Here is a 19,504-nt window from a genome sequence, read left to right on the forward strand (position 1 = left end):
TGGGCGTAGCTGTAACGCGGGCTGTGCTGCGTGCACTGGGCGTAGCTGTAACGCGGGCTGTGCTGCGTGCGCTGGGCATAGCTGTAACGCGGGCTGTGCTGCGTGCACTGGGTGTAGCTGTAACGCGGGCTGTGCTGCGTGCGCTGGGCGTAGCTGTGACGCGGGCTGTGCTGCGTGCGCTGGGCGTAGCTGTAACGCGGGCTGTGCTGCGTGCACTGGGCGTAGCTGTAACGCGGGCTGTGCTGCGTGCGCTGGGCATAGCTGTAACGCAGTGGTGGGTGCGCCCATAGAAACTCTAGGTGTACCCCACCGAACGCAGAAGTTTCGATGCCTGCTTGTGACGAGGTGGCAGTTGTCACATGATATCAGCGCCCTCCCTGAATCCGGCCATCTGCGGCCAGAATAAAAGTCAGCCTAGACTGAGTTTAATTTGCAAAGGGGAAAAAAATAATTTTATGGTAAACAACCATCGGAAGATTTTTTAGAACTTGCGAGCGAATGTGTATTTGGAATAAAACGATGACCGGTACAATACTTGCGCCAAGCAACGGTGGCGAGTGAACAATTTCAAGGTGTCGACCTAGTCTCTGTCATTCATTAGTGGTCGACCCAGTGACTGCCGAACTAGACATTGTCTACCATTTATACAGCATTCCTTTGTGGAGAGAGGAGAACCTTCCAGAAGGACAACCATCTCCGCAGCAATCCACCAATCAGGCCTGTATGGTAGAGTGGCCAGACGGGAGCCAGTCCTTGCACATGGCAGCTCGCCCGGAGTTTGCCAACATGCACCTGATGGACTCTCAGACCATGAGAAACACAATTCTCTGGTCTGATGAGACAAAGATTGTACTCATTTCTGTGAATGGCAGGCGTCATGTGTGGAGGAAACCAGGCCAATACCATCCCTACAGTGACCGCATGGTGGTGGCAGCATCACGCTGTGGGGATGTTTGTCAGCGGCAGGAACTGGGAGACTATGTACAGAGACATCCTGGATGAAAACCTGCTCCATCGCGCTCATGACTTGGGCGACGGTTCCTCATTCAGCAGGACAACGACCCTAAGCACACAGCGAAACGGTCTAAAGATAGGTGTGGCATGATATTCACGAAGACTTGTGGCTGTAGTTGCTGCCAACAGTGCAAGTATTGAGCAAAGGCCGTGAAGACTTATGTACATGCAATTTCTTAGTTTTCTGTTTTGCAATAAATAATCAAAACTCTCCCAAAATTTTTTTGCGTTTTGTCATTACGGGGTATCGGGTGTAGAATTTTGAGGGGGAAAAAAAGAATTTATTCCTTTGAGGAATGCGGCTGTAAGATAACAAAATGTTTAAAAAGTGAAGCGCTATGAATACTTTCCGGAAGCACTGTATATTAAGAGTGATCCGCCCCGTTGCGAGGCCGAGGACTACATCACAGCGTCCCCTGCAGCTGCAAGTCTGAGGATGGTCGGCCTTATTCAGGCTGCAGTCGTAGAGGAACATCGTAGCCGATGGTGGCCAAGCTCCACTAGAACTGCGATCACATTACCCGACGCAGCTCGCTTGCGCCACTCGGCGTAATGAGACTGGGTGTATGGGGACACATCTATAGGAGTAGCATCATCAGACCTAAGAGGACTATTGACTTCAGTCCAGCGACCAGCATAAACTCATTTCACTGGTCAATCCGAATAGATCTTTAGCTAATTTGAGTTTCTTGAAATATATATAGATTTCTTGTTTAAGGCTTAGCGAAGAAAATCAATGCGGGAGCTGAAACCAGCGGCTTAATGCGCCAACAAGGTACAGTATTATCCTGTTAAATGACGCTGAACACATTCATCACTCCATTTATGAGGAGGGGGTGATGTCGCCTTTTTATCATTTCAGTAAAGCAATTTCAATAGAATGGAAACGACATTACAAAATTGAAAAATTAGATATTGCTAAAGTAGTGGCGCAAAATGTGCCACTGGGAAATGTGTCAGCTGTCTGAGGTTCTAGATTATCGAGAGAGAGTACAGCAGGCTCGCTGTGTAAGGAAGCCACGTTCCAGGAGAAAGGGGTATTGATCTTCTAGGGTCGTTATGGCACTCTAATGACTGCACAAAGGTCAAAGGTTCACATGATGTCATACACTGTTTATGATGCAAGGTAAATGTATATACTGTGCTGTAGTGTTCTGTATACCCCTTGTGCACATCTGCTCAGGACACAAACCAGTCACTATTCTAATTTATTGTAAATTATACAGATAATTACGTATATGACATGAGCGTTATCAGGAGGGGGGGGGATTAGAGGAAATGGGGGGGGTAAGATGAATAGAGGGGGTAGAGATCAGAGTAATAGGAGGGGGTAAGAGGAGTGGGGGGGTGAGAGGAGTAGGGGGGATAAGAGAAATGGGGGGTGAGAGGAGTAGGGGGGATAAGAGAAATGGGGGGTGAGAGGAGTAGGGGGGATAAGAGAAATGGGGGGTGAGAGGAATAGGGGGAGAGGAGAGAGAGATGAGGAGAGGATTAGGGAGGAGAGATGAGAGGAATAGAGGGTGAGAGATAAGAGGAATGGGGGAATTTAACAAGAATGGGAGGAGTGAGAGGAGAGAAATAGAGGGGGGAGATGAGAGGAATAGAGGGGGGAGATGAGAGGAATAGAGGGGGGAGATGAGAGGAATAGAGGGGATGAGAATAATGGGAGGAGATGAGAGGAATGGGGGGAGAGTAGAGGAATGGGGGGGAGATGAGAGGAATGGGGGGAGATGAGAGGAAGGGGGGGAGATGAGAGGAATGGTGGGGGGGGGTCAGAGGAATAGGTGGAGAGAGAGGAATAGGTGGAGAGAGAGGAATAGAGGGGGGAGATGAGAGGAATGGGGGGGGGAGAGATGAGAGGAATAGGGGGGGGAGATGAGAGGAATAGGGGGGGGGGAGATGAGTAGAATGGGATAAGAGATTAGAAGAATGGGGGTGAAAGATAAGAAGAATGGGGGAAAGATGAGGAATTGGGGGGGAGGAGAGGAATGGGGGGGGGGGAGGTACGGGTGGAGAGAGAGGAGATGAATGGGGGGATGAGAGGAATGGGTGGAAAGAGATGAGAGGAATGGGGGGATGAGAGATGAGAGTAATGGTGGAGGGAATATGAGAGGAATGGGTGGAGAGAGAGGAGAGGAATGGTGGGGGGGATATGAGAGGAATGGGCGGAGAGAGAGGAGAGGAATGGGTGGAAAGAGATGAGAGGAATGGGGGGGATGAGAGGAATGGGTGGAGAGAGATGAGAGGAGTGGGGGGGGGGGGTGAGGAATGGGTGGAGAGAGATGAGAGGAGTGGTGGGGAATGAGAGGAATGGGTGGAGAGAGATGAGAGGAGTGGTGGGGGGGGAGATGAGAGGAATGAGTGGAGAGAGATGAGAGGAATGGGGGGGATGAGAGGAATGGGTGGAGAGAGATGAGAGTAATGGTGGGGGGGGATATGAGAGGAATGGGTGGAGAGAGATGAGAGGAGTGGGGGGGGGGTGAGGAATGGGTGGAGAGAGATGAGAGGAGTGGTGGGGAATGAGAGGAATGGGTGGAGAGAGATGAGAGGATTGGTGGGGGGGTGAGAGGAATTGGCGGAGAGAGATAAGAGCAGGGCTGGGCAATTGCGGCCCTCCAGATGTAGAGGAACTACACATCCCAGGATGCTTTGCATTAGTTTTGCTATGTGGCCATGCTGAAACTGATGCAAGGCATGCTGGGATGTGTAGTTCCTCAACATCTGGAGGGCCACAATTGCCCAGCCCTGGATAAGAGGAATGGGGGGGTGAGAGGAATGGGTGAAGAGAGATGAGTGGAGTGGGGGAGGGGGATGAGTGGAATATGGGAAGAGATGAGAAGACTAGGGGGAGATGATTGGGTAGGAGTGAAACAGTAAAGGGTTTGGGTAATGGGAAGGGGGAAAAAGAGAGGGAACAGAACTGACAGTACTATAGCTGGTGACCTGGCGTATGGAAGGTACAATAATATAATATATAATAATTGCTGGCACTGCAGACAGTACTATAGCTGGTGACCTGGCGTATGGAAGGTACAATAATATAATATATAATAATTGCTGGCACTGCAGACAGTACTACAGCTGGTGACCTGGCGTATGGAATGTAGGAGCCGGACTGGAGGCAAAGCCTGGGGGTAGGCTCCCCGGACAGGGTTTGTAGGGAGCTGACTAGCAGTTAGTCATAGGAGGAGTGCTTAAGGAGAGGGTCATAGGGGGAGGGGCTTAACGGGGTGTTGGAGGGGTTTATAAGCAGGGTTCAGGCAGGAAATAGGGGTCACTGGGAGATTTTCTCAACAGCTAAGCAGCGTGACATCTCCCATGGCTTCCCCAGGCAACGCTGATGCAGAGGTATCCGCTGCGCTTGCTGCCCTCAGGGAGGCAGCTGGCACCAGAGGGACTGAGTGGCTGCAGCAGCAGATGTCAGGTCTGCTGGGGGGACTGGGAGCAGCAACGCAAGAGGCTGCTCCAGCGGGTGCACGGCCTCGGAGGTCCAGGCCTCCGGAGCGCTTTAGCCCATCTGTGTCCCCCAGGGTTCAGCGCCGTTCACGGAGCCCCGTTAGGGACCCTCCAGGCCAGGCTGTGGGCCGGGCACCTTCCGCCCGCAGGACCAGGTCTGGGAGGAATCCAACCAGCAGGCGGAACCCTCCGCGCGGGGGGGATCCCCCCCACGTGCAAGAAGATCCGGCGTTGCGTGGTACTGGACCTGGTGCGGTGGGGCATGCGGGGCATGCTGCTGCCCAGCGCGGGGTGAGTCGTGCCAGGGGGGCAGAAGTACAGGCTGAGGACCGCAGGCCTGGTACACGGAGCGAGAGGCGCACAGCTGGCTCCGCCTCCAACGAGGTCACGCCGGCTGGTGCTGTACCTGAGGGTCGGGATGTCAGGAGAAGAGTGATGGCAGCGTCAGCAGATGATGGAGAAATACCTGGTCCTTCCTCATTGGCTGGAGTTCGTCAGGACACTGGACCTGCGGCTGCTGGGTTCACAGCCCCCAGGCAGCCTGGTGAGTCTGTCTCTATGTCTGTTAATGCTTTAGCGCAGAGTCAGGGGGGGGGGAGGGTTAGCCCTCCAAGGGGAAATGAGTAGAGGTTTTACTGAATTATTGAGTGGTTTTGCAGATTGGTTGGTGGGTTTGCGGCAGGGGGCGGGGCCGTCCCCGGCGGCAGCATGGGTGCCGCAGAATGCGGGCACACCAGCTAGCATTAGTGTGCCAGTCAGTAATAGTGTGCCGGTTAGCAGTGGGGTGCCGGTTAGCAGTGGGGTGCCGGTGAGCAGCGGGGTGCCGGTATCCGGCGGTGAGCAAAATAGCAGTAGTGCAGGGGCAGAAGGGGGCAGTGTTGGGACGCAGGAGGAGAGTGGAAGGCTCAGTGACACTGCAAAAGGGGAGGTGTATGTATGCTTTGAGGGGCCATTGGGGGCCCACCTGAAGCAGGAGGTGAGGGAGAAGATTTGGAAAGGGGAATACGTTGATATATTTTCATTGCTCCCTTTAGAGCGTTTTAATCTGGATAGGCCCCGTAAGGAGGAGAAGAAGGAGGAGGAGGAACGGCGGCGGTACCGGCTGATACCGCGGTCATTCACGAACTGGCTCCAAGCATTTGCTATTTTAGCTAGTGTGATTGGGGAGAAGGCGCCTGACAATTGTTCAGGCTTGTTTTGTTACATGGATGCGATAGGAGAGGCATACCGTGTGTATGGGGGCTTGGCTTGGCTCAGGTACGATGAGCAGTTTAGGCAGAGGAAGGGTGTTCGCCCTAACATACGTTGGGACCATAAGGATATTGCTTTATGGTTAAAGGTGACGGCTCCCACAAAAAGTGGGCAGCCCTTTCGTGGGGACTGGGGGGGGGGGCCGAGGGACGCCACAAATGGGACGGCCATGCAGAAGGGACTCTGCTTTGCCTTTAATGACGGGTCATGTCGTTTTGGGGCAAAATGCAAATTTAAACATGAATGTTCCTCGTGTGGAGGGACCCATGGTGCAAATAAATGCTTCAGAGGGAAGTCACGGGACGGTAATTCAAAAGGGGGAGACACCGGTTCGGCTGGAAAGGATGCTGGGGTATCTGCGTAGGTATCCTGACCAGCAGACAGCCGTGTTGTTGAAGGAGGGGTTTAGGGAAGGTTTTAAGATACCTTCCGACGTGCAGGTTTCAGGGGGCTTGAGGAGGAATTTGAAGTCTGCAAGGGAGCATCCGGAGGTGGTGCAGGATAAACTGCGTAAGGAGGTGCAGCTGGGTCGTATGGCTGGACCTTTTGGGTCGGCACCATGGCCAGATTTGATAGTCTCTCCATTGGGGGTGGTGCCAAAAAAGGAGGCGAACAAGTTTCGTCTTATACACCATTTATCTTTTCCAAAAGGGGCGTCGGTCAATGATGGCATTGACCCTGACATCTGCTCGGTGGTTTATACATCGTTTGACGCGGCTGTTCAGTGGGTGAAGCGGTTTGGGAAAGGGGCCAGATTGGCAAAGACTGATATTGAATCGGCATTCCGTTTGCTGCCGGTTCACCCAACCAGTTTGCGTTTGTTGGGTTGTTGTTGGGACGGGGAATTTTTTGTTGATCGTTGTTTACCGATGGGTTGTTCTTTGTCATGTGCTTATTTTGAGGCCTTTAGTTCTTTTTTGGAGTGGGTGGTTAAGGATGTCTCTGGGTGTAGTTCAGTTATTCATTACCTAGATGACTTCTTATGTATTGGTCCTGGGGGGACCGGAGTATGTGACTTATTGTTGAGGACTGTTGAAAGGGTGTCGGCAGACTTTGGGGTCCCGCTTGCTCCAGGTAAGATGGAGGGCCCTGCGACTGTGATCAGTTTTTTGGGTATTGTCATTGATACCGAGAATATGGAGTGCCGCTTGCCCGAGGAGAAATTGCTGGGTTTGAAGGCCGAGGTAGGGAGGGCATTGCTGTTGAAGAAGATTAGATTGCGGGAATTGCAATCCTTGCTGGGCAAATTGAATTTTGCGTGTCGCATTATGCCTATGGGCCGCATTTTCAGCAGGAGGCTGGCAGCAGCGACAGCAGGGGTGGTTCTTCCTCATCATTTTGTCAGATTAGGTAGCGAGTTGAAAGGGGACTTGCGGGTGTGGGCAACTTTTTTGGAAGTTTTTAACGGCAGAGCTTTGTGGATGTCAGACACATGCGTCGCTACTGAGCTAGACCTTTTCACAGACGCGGCCGGGAGTGGTGGGTTCGGGGCATATTGCCAGGGACATTGGTGTGTAGGCCGGTGGCCGGAGTCTTGGGTGCAGAGAGGCATGGTTAAAAACTTGGCATTGTTGGAGTTGTTTCCTATCTTGGTAGCAGTAGTTGTTTGGGGGGAGCTATTCCGCAATAGGAAGATTTGTTTTCACTGCGATAATTTGGGGGTTGTCATGGCTATTAACCAATTGTCGGCATCTTCACCGTCAGTGGTCACTGTTTTGCAGCAGTTAGTATTGGAATGTCTGGCTTTGAATTTGTGGGTTGTGGCTAGGCACGTTCCTGGTGTCTCTAATGGCATTGCGGATGCTTTATCTCGTTCACAGTGGGAGCGTTTTCGGGAGTTGGCACCAGAGGCGGACAGGGAGGGGACCGGGTTCCCGAGTCGGCTCTGGGCTCTGCTGGACGGGTAGTCGATCAGCTCATCAGGGAATCCTTGGCCCCGAATACATGGTCGGCATACAATCAGGAATGGCGGAGCTGGTTAGAATGGCGTGAGGTAGTAGGTCTGAAGGAGGATGATGACGAGTTGGCTGTCTTGCTATATATAGGCCATTGTAAGGAGATTGGTTGGTCAGTGGCAAAAATCACGCGCTGCATGGCGGGCTTGGCTTTTGGGTTTCGTGCAGGCGGCAGGCCTGACGTCACTAAGAATTTCCTGATTGCGCAGGCTTTGAAAGGTTGGAGGAGAGGTCATGTCGTACAGGATCAGAGAAGGCCGGTGTCTTTCCAGTTGTTACAGAATATGGGCATGAAGTTAGGGGAGGTCTGTAGTTCCAATTTCGAGGAAAGGTTGTTTGGGGTAGCTTTTTCGCTTGCCTTCTTCGGGGCACTGCGGATTGGGGAGCTCGTGAGTCCAAGCGTGTCCAGGCCGGGAGGTTTGTTAGGAGAGGATGTGGATTTATACTCGGATAGGGTGGAGCTAGTGGTGAGGAGGTCTAAGACGGATCAGTTAGGGAGGGGGAAGAAGGTAGTTCTCTTCTCTGTACCAGGGTCGGATATGTGCCCGGTGGCACGGCTGAGGATATTTAAGGAGGTCAGAGTGGGCAGGGAAAGGGATCCTTTGCTGATGCATGCGAATGGATCCTTTTTATCACGGTTTCAGTTCACAAGTGTGTTTAGAGCAGTCCTGCGGACGTTGGGCCTCAAGGGGGAGGAATACGCGGGTCACTCTTTCCGCATTGGGGCCGCAACTGAGGCTGCTAGAATGGGATTTGGGGATGAGTTGATTAAGCGTATTGGGCGGCGGGAATCGTCTCGCTTTCGGTCTTATGTTCGTTTAGGGGATTGTTGAGGTTGACCGTGTTTCTGTTTTAGGGCAGCCTCCGTGCCGGATTTGGATTTTAGGACATTCATATGTCTTTTGGGGAGCTTTACGGGGGGATGTCAGACCGAACGGCCGCCAGCTGGGTTTGGATAGAGAGGAGGCAGTGGTTCGCTGGCTGGGAAAACGCGGTATGGTATGGAGTGGAGTGCTGCAGGAATTTCACCGTTTTGTTCGGCTCGATAGGGTTCCCGACATATAAGTTCTGCATGTAGGCGGGAATGACCTTGGGAGCAGGCCATTTAGGGAGTTGATACGGGATATCAAGTTTGATCTCCTACGGTTATGGGCAATGTTTCCGGAATTAATCACGGTTTGGTCAGACATCGTGCCACGCCATTATTGGAGGGATGCGAGGTCGGCTGACAAGCTCAATAAGGCACGGATTAAAGTTAACAGGGCGATTGGGCGTTTTATGGCCAGGAACGGGGCTGTTGTGGTGAGGCACAGGGAACTTGAGTCTGGTGCCGGGGCATTTTGGAGAGGTGACGGTGTGCACCTGAATGCTGTGGGGATAGATGTTTGGTCTTTGGGACTACAAGAGGGAATAGAAACAGCGTTCCGGATGTGGGGGGGGCGCACGGGGTTAAGGGTTTAACCTCGTGCTTTGTGGCGGAGGGGGGTCCTCGAGGTTGGTGGCATTGAGGCTTAATTATGCGGCGGGGAGGGCCCCATGAGGGGGCTGGACTCCCCTGGGTGAGGTTAATTAATGAGCACTGGGTGTGTACAATTGGTGCCCTCGAGCCAATCGCTATCGGCTGGGGGTAAGAGCTCCTGGAAGTGCTTAGAGGTGTGGATATATATTTATTGAGGGCCTCGGGGACCACCTTCCGTGGGAATGTTTTTGGATTATTGTTTAAAATTGTATTGTTCAATAAAGATGGCTGCTGTGGCCAATTTTATCCAACAAGAGAGTTATGTCATTTGTGGGGGGATAGTTGGGCACAGCGATTAGACAATACCCTGTCATGTAGGAGCCGGACTGGAGGCAAAGCCTGGGGGTAGGCTCCCCTGACAGGGTTTGTAGGGAGCTGACTAGCAGTTAGTCATAGGAGGAGTGCTTAAGGAGAGGGTCATAGGGGGAGGGGCTTAACGGGGTGTTGGAGGGGTTTATAAGCAGGGTTCAGGCAGGAAATAGGGGTCACTGGGAGATTTTCTCAACAGCTCCCACCCACCCTTCCCTATTTTTTATAGTTTAGGTTGAATATTTGCTAGGATGTCTTTTTGTCACAGTGGCCTGTGCGGAGGGGGGTCCTCGAGGTTGGTGGCATTGAGGCTTAATTATGCGGCGGGGAGGGCCCCATGAGGGGGCTGGACTCCCCTGGGTGAGGTTAATTAATGAGCACTGGGTGTGTACAATTGGTGCCCTCGAGCCAATCGCTATCGGCTGGGGGTAAGAGCTCCTGGAAGTGCTTAGAGGTGTGGATATATATTTATTGAGGGCCTCGGGGACCACCTTCCGTGGGAATGTTTTTGGATTATTGTTTAAAATTGTATTGTTCAATAAAGATGGCTGCTGTGGCCAATTTTATCCAACAAGAGAGTTATGTCATTTGTGGGGGGATAGTTGGGCACAGCGATTAGACAATACCCTGTCAGGTACAATAATATAATATATAATAATTACTGGCACTGCAGACAGTACCGTCTGTCAGCTTCTCCTCCCTGATGCACTGTACTCTATCCATACAATATTATAGGAACACATAACTACACACCATGCAATGAGATCCAGCACATATTGTATTACAGAAAAGGAGGCTACGCTACACGATTATAACCATGTTATTAGACCGTCCCTGTATTCCCTCCAAAACCGAGTTATTAGTACATTAGGTAGTATATTCTGTACAAGCATAGAAGGGCTTATTGTGGAGTCACACTGCCCCAACATATGTTAGTAATTAATAAATGTTTAACATGTCACATACAGTAATCCGGTATAGAGCATAGGCCGTCAGTCAGCATGCATATAATCATGTTATGTACGTGACGGCTAATTGTGTAACATATAGTGACGCCTGTGACTACACATTAACAGATTGTACAATGGTTCTTCAGTAATTACACACCACGCCACAAGCCCCCCCCGTTAGCTATAGGATGTGAACTGGCGAGCAGGGCCCTCCTACCTCATTGCCTGTCCATTTTAATCTGGACTCCTATTACTATATAGCACCCTGCACCTAATGAGTGCGACAGTCCTGTACGAGGGGGCGTTACGATACAAGCAATGCCCTGATTCTGATTCATTCATGGCGACATTTCGGGGTGCATGGATAAGATGACAGGGATAGGAAATAAGATAATGTTACAGCACAGCTGGAGAATGCTCTGGGGTACAGGAGACAGACCGTGGATCTTACACTGCGGAGCTCTATACATATACCTCTAGATATACATATACAAGTACCCAAACAGCATGTGCCTAACCTCCGATTCGGATCCAATCCACATTCCCATACGCAATGGATCGGAGCCACAGATTGCAAGAGCGGATTTCTCAGACCCCAATCCCTTGCTGGGACCGCATACGATATATTGCATGCGATCCTGCTGCCTGGGAAGGTCCCAGGCGGGGGAGATCATATGCGTCTTCAGCCCTTCGGGGAAATCGCTGTAGTGTATGGAGGCCTTTACATATGGCTGGTATTATCAATTATCATCATTATTTATCCAGCGGCTGCACGGGTGCAGTTTTATCCAGATATTGTCGGTAAAGTGCAGCGGAATATGCGTGCGCTATATACTGATAATACTAAGAACACATTTTGGGGAAAAAATATTAAAAAAAAAAACGTTTTCATGTCCACCTATTGTATGTGTCGACCTATTTACCGCTGACCTGCCTTGCACATCCTGTAACCTTGGCACAGCATTATAAGAAAGCGATGCCAACCACTGTGCCACACAAGCAGGTAAATAATTTTTATAGAGATTGAAGCAACACTTTTCGTGCCGGCCAATCAGGATGCAGGAAACGGCAACACAGCGGCTCGCACCAATGCTGGATCGGCAGAAAGAGCAGTGCAGGGAAAGATCTGCTTTTATAGCGCAACTATGTTTTATCACTTTAATCAGACTACATTTTAATTAAATCACCACTGGGGGTGGACTGCGGCCATTAATGTTCTGGGGAGCGGCCGCTGGGGTCCTTGTGATTAGGCCAGAGAGCCTTGGGAGACAATTTGTAGTTTGTACTATATGTATTAAGTAGGTTACGACTACGCCAGGAGAAGTTTGCTCGTTTGGGGCAGTTATTTTATTTTTATTTTGGCAATAAAGTTTTAATGATATTTCAGTGCTTCTTTCACCTTATATATTTGGTAATAGCTATATCCTCATTCCCCACAACCTCTTTGTGATTCCTACAGCGCTGACTGAAGGATGGGACATGAATCAAGGGTACGGAACCAATCGCCTGACGCGGTCCTCTGCAGTAATCGGTCTCATTGCTCAGGAGACGCATGTGCAGGAGATGTTGGCTTCTGGGATTTACGCCATCGCTTTGTGCCCCATAAATCTGCTCTCATTTTCACATCATCGTGTAAATTGAGAGGAATGTGTCATTTTGTTCCTGTAAGAAGATGCACCTGACATAATGCACAAGGTGATAAGGATCGGAGGTGTGCGACACTCCAGCGCAGATGACATTACTCACGAGTCAGACCGAGGCCCCGGAGATTATCCCAGGCTCGGCGGTAAACTGAGCAATGCTAGGGTAGAATATACTGTATGATGATCATATCAGCATTGTGCAGAAGACACAGTCACGAGTACAGCTAAACAGAATGATTCCTAAGGCTGGGAACACAACGTCACCACTAGATGGCGGACTCGCTGATTCGCCAGCACACTGGCTGACCCAGGGAAGCATGTACACACTCTGATTGGCCGCTTATTTGCATTTGCCCGCCCAGCTGTGACCTCATCCCCTGCAGACTGCATCGATATATCTGCATACTGTATATATTGGACATCGGTTGTGCTTCACAGCCGATACGATATGTCTGTGAATGACTTCGTTCATAGACGCATGATTTGCATACATCAGCTGACCATCTAGCAATATCGACTGCTCACTCAACGGCCGATATATCGTCTAATGTGTACAAGTGTTTAGTGATAATTAGGAACAATGCGGCAACATCAGTCACACAGTAATTCTGTCCCCTCTGTGTTACCCCCTGGCTCTTTGTCCCTCCCCTGTAGACTGTAAGCTCACACGAGCAGGGCCCTCTTCCCTTTCGCACCCTTATTCCCCACTTATAACACCACCACCCCCCTCCCCCCCCCCGGCAATATGTCTGGTTATACAGGACGCGCACTCGTAGTGGAATCAGGATGGCGTGGGCTGCCCAGTGGGAGGGGTGTCCTATGGTTTGAAGGTTCTGACATAGAAATCATAGATTTATTTGGATGCAAACCGAGTTTTTCATAATTACATTTTTTTTTTTTTTTTTACATTTTGGAACTTTTTGATGATTTACTATCCACGTGCCTCTGAAACTATAGTTCAGGAGCGACCAGTGATGCTTCTGATTTGCTGCCGAACCGCAAACTCCAATTGGCTCGAGTTTTGAAATAGCCATGTTCCCCCAGCCATTTGCTGCCTCCCCCGGTCCTCCCTCCCCGCACCAAACGGCCCGGTGAGTGTATGACTCGCCGAAGCTGTACGCTGCCGGGGTTTGCACATGCGCAGAATGCACATCGGGGCTGGGGCCAAGTTCAGATCACAACGAGTGATCCTGAATCGGCCCATCAGAAGTGGCTATGAGATAGCCGTGTTTCCTGTAGACGCACCGCTGCCGGCAATCAGGCAGAATGATAAACAGCTGCAATGTGTGAGCTAAGTGCGGCATTAAATGGAACAGGGGAAAGAGAACGCGTTATCTGGTGAGCATCCGGCGTTCTTAATTCTGCAATATACGCGACATCGGTAATATACGGTTCCTGGGACGCCGGCAGGATAAATATTTGGGGAATGCGGTATTGGACTATAATGTGCACATTCCATCTTCCTAATGTCGGAGCCCTTCCGTTCCATCCCTCCGTGCAGACGGGCTCTATATAAGCCGCCAGCAGCCCGTGTTCTTGATTACAAGATTGTATTCACAGCTGTGTAAGTGTCTATCCCGACTCCTAATAATCTGCTTACTGAATGGCTCCGGCCCTTTATTAATAGAGTCATGAACTGTCTCTGAAGCACAGATTATACAGCGAGCCGGAGGTAACGTGTTGCATGCAGAAGCCGCGTCACATTATACAGTGTCTCCGTGAGCCCTGCTGTAAATCGGATCGGGATGATATCTGCAGAGCTCCCCAGCTGATCAGTTTACAGATCACAATCTCATATGCTGATTGCTAATGCAGAGCTTGTATTCTGTACGAGTTACATGGGGTGGACTGGCGGCAGATGTAGGGTCTCATGTCCATCCATCTGCCCCCTGCAGGAACTAGGGATTAGTGTCACTCAGGTGCAGCAAATTACTGGTGAGCAGGTGTCGTACTAAGGGATACGCAGGGAGGGTGGTATACAGTGTGTCGGGTAACGCGGATACATGGGATACGCAGGGAGGGTGGTATACAGGGTGTCGGGTAACGCAGATACATGGGATAGGCAGGGAGGGTGGTATACAGTGTGTCGGGTAACGCAGATACATGGGATACGCAGGGAGGGTGGTATACAGTGTGTCGGGTAACGCAGATACATGGGATAAGCAGGGAGGGCGGTATACAGTGTGTCGGGTAATGCAGATACATGGGATACGCAGGGAGGGTGGTATACGGTGTGTCGGGTAACGCAGATACATGGGATAAGCAGGGAGGGCGGTATACGGTGTGTCGGGTAATGCAGATACATGGGATACGCAGGGAGGGTGGTATACGGTGTGTCGGGTAACGCAGATACATGGGATAAGCAGGGAGGGCGGTATACGGTGTGTCGGGTAACGCAGATAAATGGGATACGCAGGGAGGGTGGTATACAGTGTGTCGGGTAACGCAGATACATGGGATACGCAGGGAGGGTGGTATACAGTGTGTCGGGTAATGCAGATACATGGGATACGCAGTGATGGTGGTATACAGTGTGTCGGGTAATGCAGATACATGGGATACGCAGGGAGGGTGGTATACGGTGTGTCGGGTAACGCAGATACATGGGATAAGCAGGGAGGGCGGTATACGGTGTGTCGGGTAATGCAGATACATGGGATATGCAGTGATGGTGGTATACAGTGTGTCGGGTAATGCAGATACATGGGATACGCAGGGAGGGTGGTATACAGTGTGTCGGGTAACACAGATACATGGGATACGCAGGGAGGGTGGTATACGGTGTGTCGGGTAACGCAGATAAATGGGATACGCAGGGAGGGTGGTATACGGTGTGTCGGGTAACGCAGATACATGGGATACGCAGGGAGGGTGGTATACAGTGTGTCGGGTAATGCAGATACATGGGATACGCAGTGATGGTGGTATACAGTGTGTCGGGTAACACAGATACATGGGATACGCAGTGATGGTGGTATACAGTGTGTCGGGTAACACAGATACATGGGATAAGCAGGGAGGGCGGTATACGGTGTGTAGGGTAACGCAGATACATGGGATAAGCAGGGAGGGCGGTATACGGTGTGTCGGGTAATGCAGATACATGGGATACGCAGGGAGGGTGGTATACAGTGTGTCGGGTAACACAGATACATGGGATAAGCAGGGAGGGCGGTATACGGTGTGTCGGGTAATGCAGATACATGGGATACGCAGGGAGGGTGGTATACAGTGTGTCGGGTAATGCAGATACATGGGATACGCAGGGAGGGTGGTATACAGTGTGTCGGGTAACGCAGATACATGGGATACGCAGGGAGGGCGGTATACGGTGTGTCGGGTAACGCAGATACATGGGATAAGCAGGGAGGGCGGTATACGGTGTGTCGGGTAACGCAGATAAATGGGATACGCAGGGAGGGTGGTATACAGTGTGTCGGGTAACGCAGATACATGGGATACGCAGGGAGGGTGGTATACAGTGTGTCGGGTAATGCAGATACATGGGATACGCAGTGATGGTGGTATACAGTGTGTCGGGTAATGCAGATACATGGGATACGCAGTGATGGTGGTATACAGTGTGTCGGGTAACACAGATACATGGGATAAGCAGGGAGGGCGGTATACGGTGTGTCGGGTAATGCAGATACATGGGATAAGCAGGGAGGGCGGTATACGGTGTGTCGGGTAACGCAGATAAATGGGATACGCAGGGAGGGTGGTATACAGTGTGTCGGGTAACGCAGATACATGGGATACGCAGGGAGGGTGGTATACAGTGTGTCGGGTAATGCAGATACATGGGATACGCAGTGATGGTGGTATACAGTGTGTCGGGTAATGCAGATACATGGGATACGCAGTGATGGTGGTATACAGTGTGTCGGGTAACGCAGATACATGGGATACGCAGGGAGGGTGGTATACGGTGTGTCGGGTAACGCAGATACATGGGATAAGCAGGGAGGGCGGTATACGGTGTGTCGGGTAACGCAGATAAATGGGATACGCAGGGAGGGTGGTATACAGTGTGTCGGGTAACGCAGATACATGGGATACGCAGGGAGGGTGGTATACAGTGTGTCGGGTAATGCAGATACATGGGATACGCAGGGAGGGTGGTATACAGTGTGTCGGGTAACACAGATACATTGGATACGCAGGGAGGGCGGTATACAGTGTGTCGGGTAACGCAGATACATAGGATAGGCAGGGAGGGTGGTATACAGTGTGTCGGGTAACGCAGATTTATGGGATACGCAGGGAGGGTGGTATACAGTGTGTCGGGTAACGCGGATACATGGGATACGCAGGTAGGGTGATATACAGTGTGTCGGGTAACGCAGACACATGGGATACGCAGGGAGGGTGGTATACAGTGTGGCGGGTAATGCAGATAAATGGGATACGCAGGGAGGGTGGTATACAGTGTGTCGTGTAACGCAGATAAATTGGATACGCAGGGAGGGTGGTATACAGTGTGTCGTGTAACGCAGATACATGGGATACGCAGGGAGGGTGGTATACAGTGTGTCGGGTAACGCAGATACATGGGATACGCAGGGAGGGTGGTATACAGTGTGTCGGGTAACGCAGATACATGGGATACGCAGGGAGGGTGGTATACAGTGTGTCGGGTAACACAGATACATGGGATACGCAGGGAGGGTGGTATACAGTGTGTCGGGTAACGCAGATACATGGGATACGCAGGGAGGGTGGTATACAGTGTGTCGGGTAACGCAGATACATGGGATACGCAGGGAGGGTGGTATACAGTGTGTCGGGTAACGCAGATACATGGGATACGCAGGGAGGGTGGTATACGGTGTGTCGGGTAACGCAGATAAATGGGATACGCAGGGAGGGTGGTATACAGTGTGTCGGGTAACACAGATACATGGGATACGCAGGGAGGGTGGTATACGGTGTGTCGGGTAATGCAGATACATGGGATACGCAGGGAGGGTGGTATACGGTGTGTCGGGTAACGCAGATACATGGGATAAGCAGGGAGGGCGGTATACAGTGTGTCGGGTAACGCGGATACATGGGATAGGCAGGGAGGGTGGTATACAGTGTGTCGGGTAACGCGGATACATGGGATACGCAGGGAGGGTGGTATACAGTGTGTCGGGTAACGCAGATACATGGGATACGCAGGGAGGGTGGTATACAGTGTGGCGGGTAATGCAGATAAATGGGATACGCAGGGAGGGTGGTATACAGTGTGTCGTGTAACGCAGATAAATTGGATACGCAGGGAGGGTGGTATACAGTGTGTCGTGTAACGCAGATACATGGGATACGCAGGGAGGGTGGTATACAGTGTGTCGGGTAACGCAGATACATGGGATACGCAGGGAGGGTGGTATACAGTGTGTCAGAAAACAGATACATGGGATACGGTGTGGGACGTAACATAGATACATGGTATACGCAGGGAGGGTGGTATGCAGTGTGTCGGGTAACGCAGATACATGGGATACGGTGTGGGAGGTAACAGATACATGGGATACGCAGGGAGGGTGGTATACAGTGTGTCGGGTAACGCAGATACATGGGATACGCAGGGAGGGTGGTATACAGTGTGTCGGGTAACACAGATACATGGGGTAAACAGGGAGGGTGGTATACAGTGTGGCGGGTAATGCAGATAAATGGGATACGCAGGGAGGGTGGTATACGGTGTGTAGGGTAACACAGATAAATGGGATACGCAGGGAGGGTGGTATACAGTGTGTCGGGTAACGCGGATATATGGGATATGCAGGGAGGGTGGTATACAGTGTGTCGGGTAACGCAGATACATGGGATACGCAGGGAGGGTGGTATACAGTGTGTCAGGAAACAGATACATGGGATACGGTGTGGGAGGTAACATAGATACATGGGATACGCAGGGAGGGCGGTACGTGGTGGTTGGAGAACAGATACATGGGATACGCAGGGAGGGTAGTACATGGTGGTTGGGTAACATAGATCAGCTTACTGGGGTCTTGGAAAGACAGAAAAACCAGTGGTCCTGCATATAACATGTATAAGAAGATACTATACACCTGTTGTATTCAGTGGCTGCTGGGACAACACAACCTGTCTATAGTTACAAGCACACAGAGGAAGGGAAGTACTGTAACACATGATACAGTCACAGATATTACAAATGCTTCCCTTCTTGTGTTTACAACATATTCCTTGTATATTGGATGTGACACTAGAGTCCATTATTTAGCCCCTTCGTTTCACGTTCAACAACTGATGGCTGCAGAGGGACTGGGGTCCACAGGGGTGTCTGCCCCTTACACAAAAATGTGACTATCAATATTTGCTCCCACCCCACCTCCTGGTGGGAGTTACAGCCAAGCAGCATGCAGGCTTAGGAATCAGTTTGATTACTGGTATCTACCACAGGGTAAGTGGTCATACATACCCTGGGGTACCCTCAACACTGTGTTGGGAGCCATATTTTTGGTTTGTAGGAGAAAAGTGGAGTACCCAGAAGAAACCCACAAAAGCAAAGGGGAGAACATACAAACACCCCACATACTGTGCCTCGGTGGGTATAGAACCCATAACCTCGGTGCTGTGAGGTAGTAACGCTAACCACTGCACAACAGTGCAGCACAATGACAGACATTGCTATGAAGACACTGGAGAGCTTTACTGAGAAGACAACAATATTATCATGAAGCACTGGAAACCGGTGGTACTGTACGTCTCTGGGTGCAGCCGCCAGACCGATGGGAAGCAGCGGATCTCTTCCCTTCAGTCTGTCGGCTGCACACAGACATACAATACGACTGGTTTCCAGTGCTAGAATCATTACTGAATGATTGATATTGTTTACAGTTATCGTTCAGTGTGTATGCACAATATCGAAACACACACACACGATATGATTAATTACATCAGCTGTGGCCCCTATAGTTTAGTGCGTATGGGGATTTATAATAACCCTAATCTTTTGGAAGGGTATACCTTCAGTAATACCAGGACTAAACGTACAACTCCGCCTTGTGTGACCCCTGTACCCACAAAGGGCGTTCCTCTTACCTTTTTAACGGTCTTGTCTGGTTCCAGTGCTATATCAGGGATGTTGGCGTCCACCATCAGAGAGAAAAGATTCAGGATCAAGTTGGAATATCTGAGACATAAAAAAAAGAGGAAATTGAAATAAAAAAATAAACCCTTTAATCATTCTTCACCCAATATATTTATTCACGACCGAGACATCCTGGATCTGTCCGAAAAGTAATGCAGCCCTAATGCTAGACCCTGCTCATTAATATCCTTTTTTTTAATCTTTAAATTTTATTTTATTGAAAGACATTTACCGTACAAAAGTTTAAAATTCCAGTGTCATTTCGTTTCTTATACATACATATTCAATAAACAAAACACATT

General features: G+C 50.6%; 1 protein-coding gene across 1 annotated transcript in view; it reads right to left on the reverse strand.

Annotated features, from left to right (window-relative positions):
- The window catches only part of PIK3C3 (phosphatidylinositol 3-kinase catalytic subunit type 3), a 156,039-nt gene that overhangs the window by 30,857 nt on the left and 105,678 nt on the right, over window positions 1–19,504 (reverse strand). Inside the window, exon 23 of the mRNA XM_083155365.1 lies at window positions 19,154–19,244. Coding sequence (XP_083011491.1) covers window positions 19,154–19,244 — 91 coding nt within the window. The remainder of the gene's footprint in view (window positions 1–19,153; window positions 19,245–19,504) is intronic.

Source organism: Crinia signifera, chromosome 1, assembly GCF_055691185.1.
Source record: "Crinia signifera chromosome 1, ASM5569118v1, whole genome shotgun sequence".
In the NCBI taxonomy this organism is placed as follows: Eukaryota; Metazoa; Chordata; class Amphibia; order Anura; family Myobatrachidae; genus Crinia; species Crinia signifera.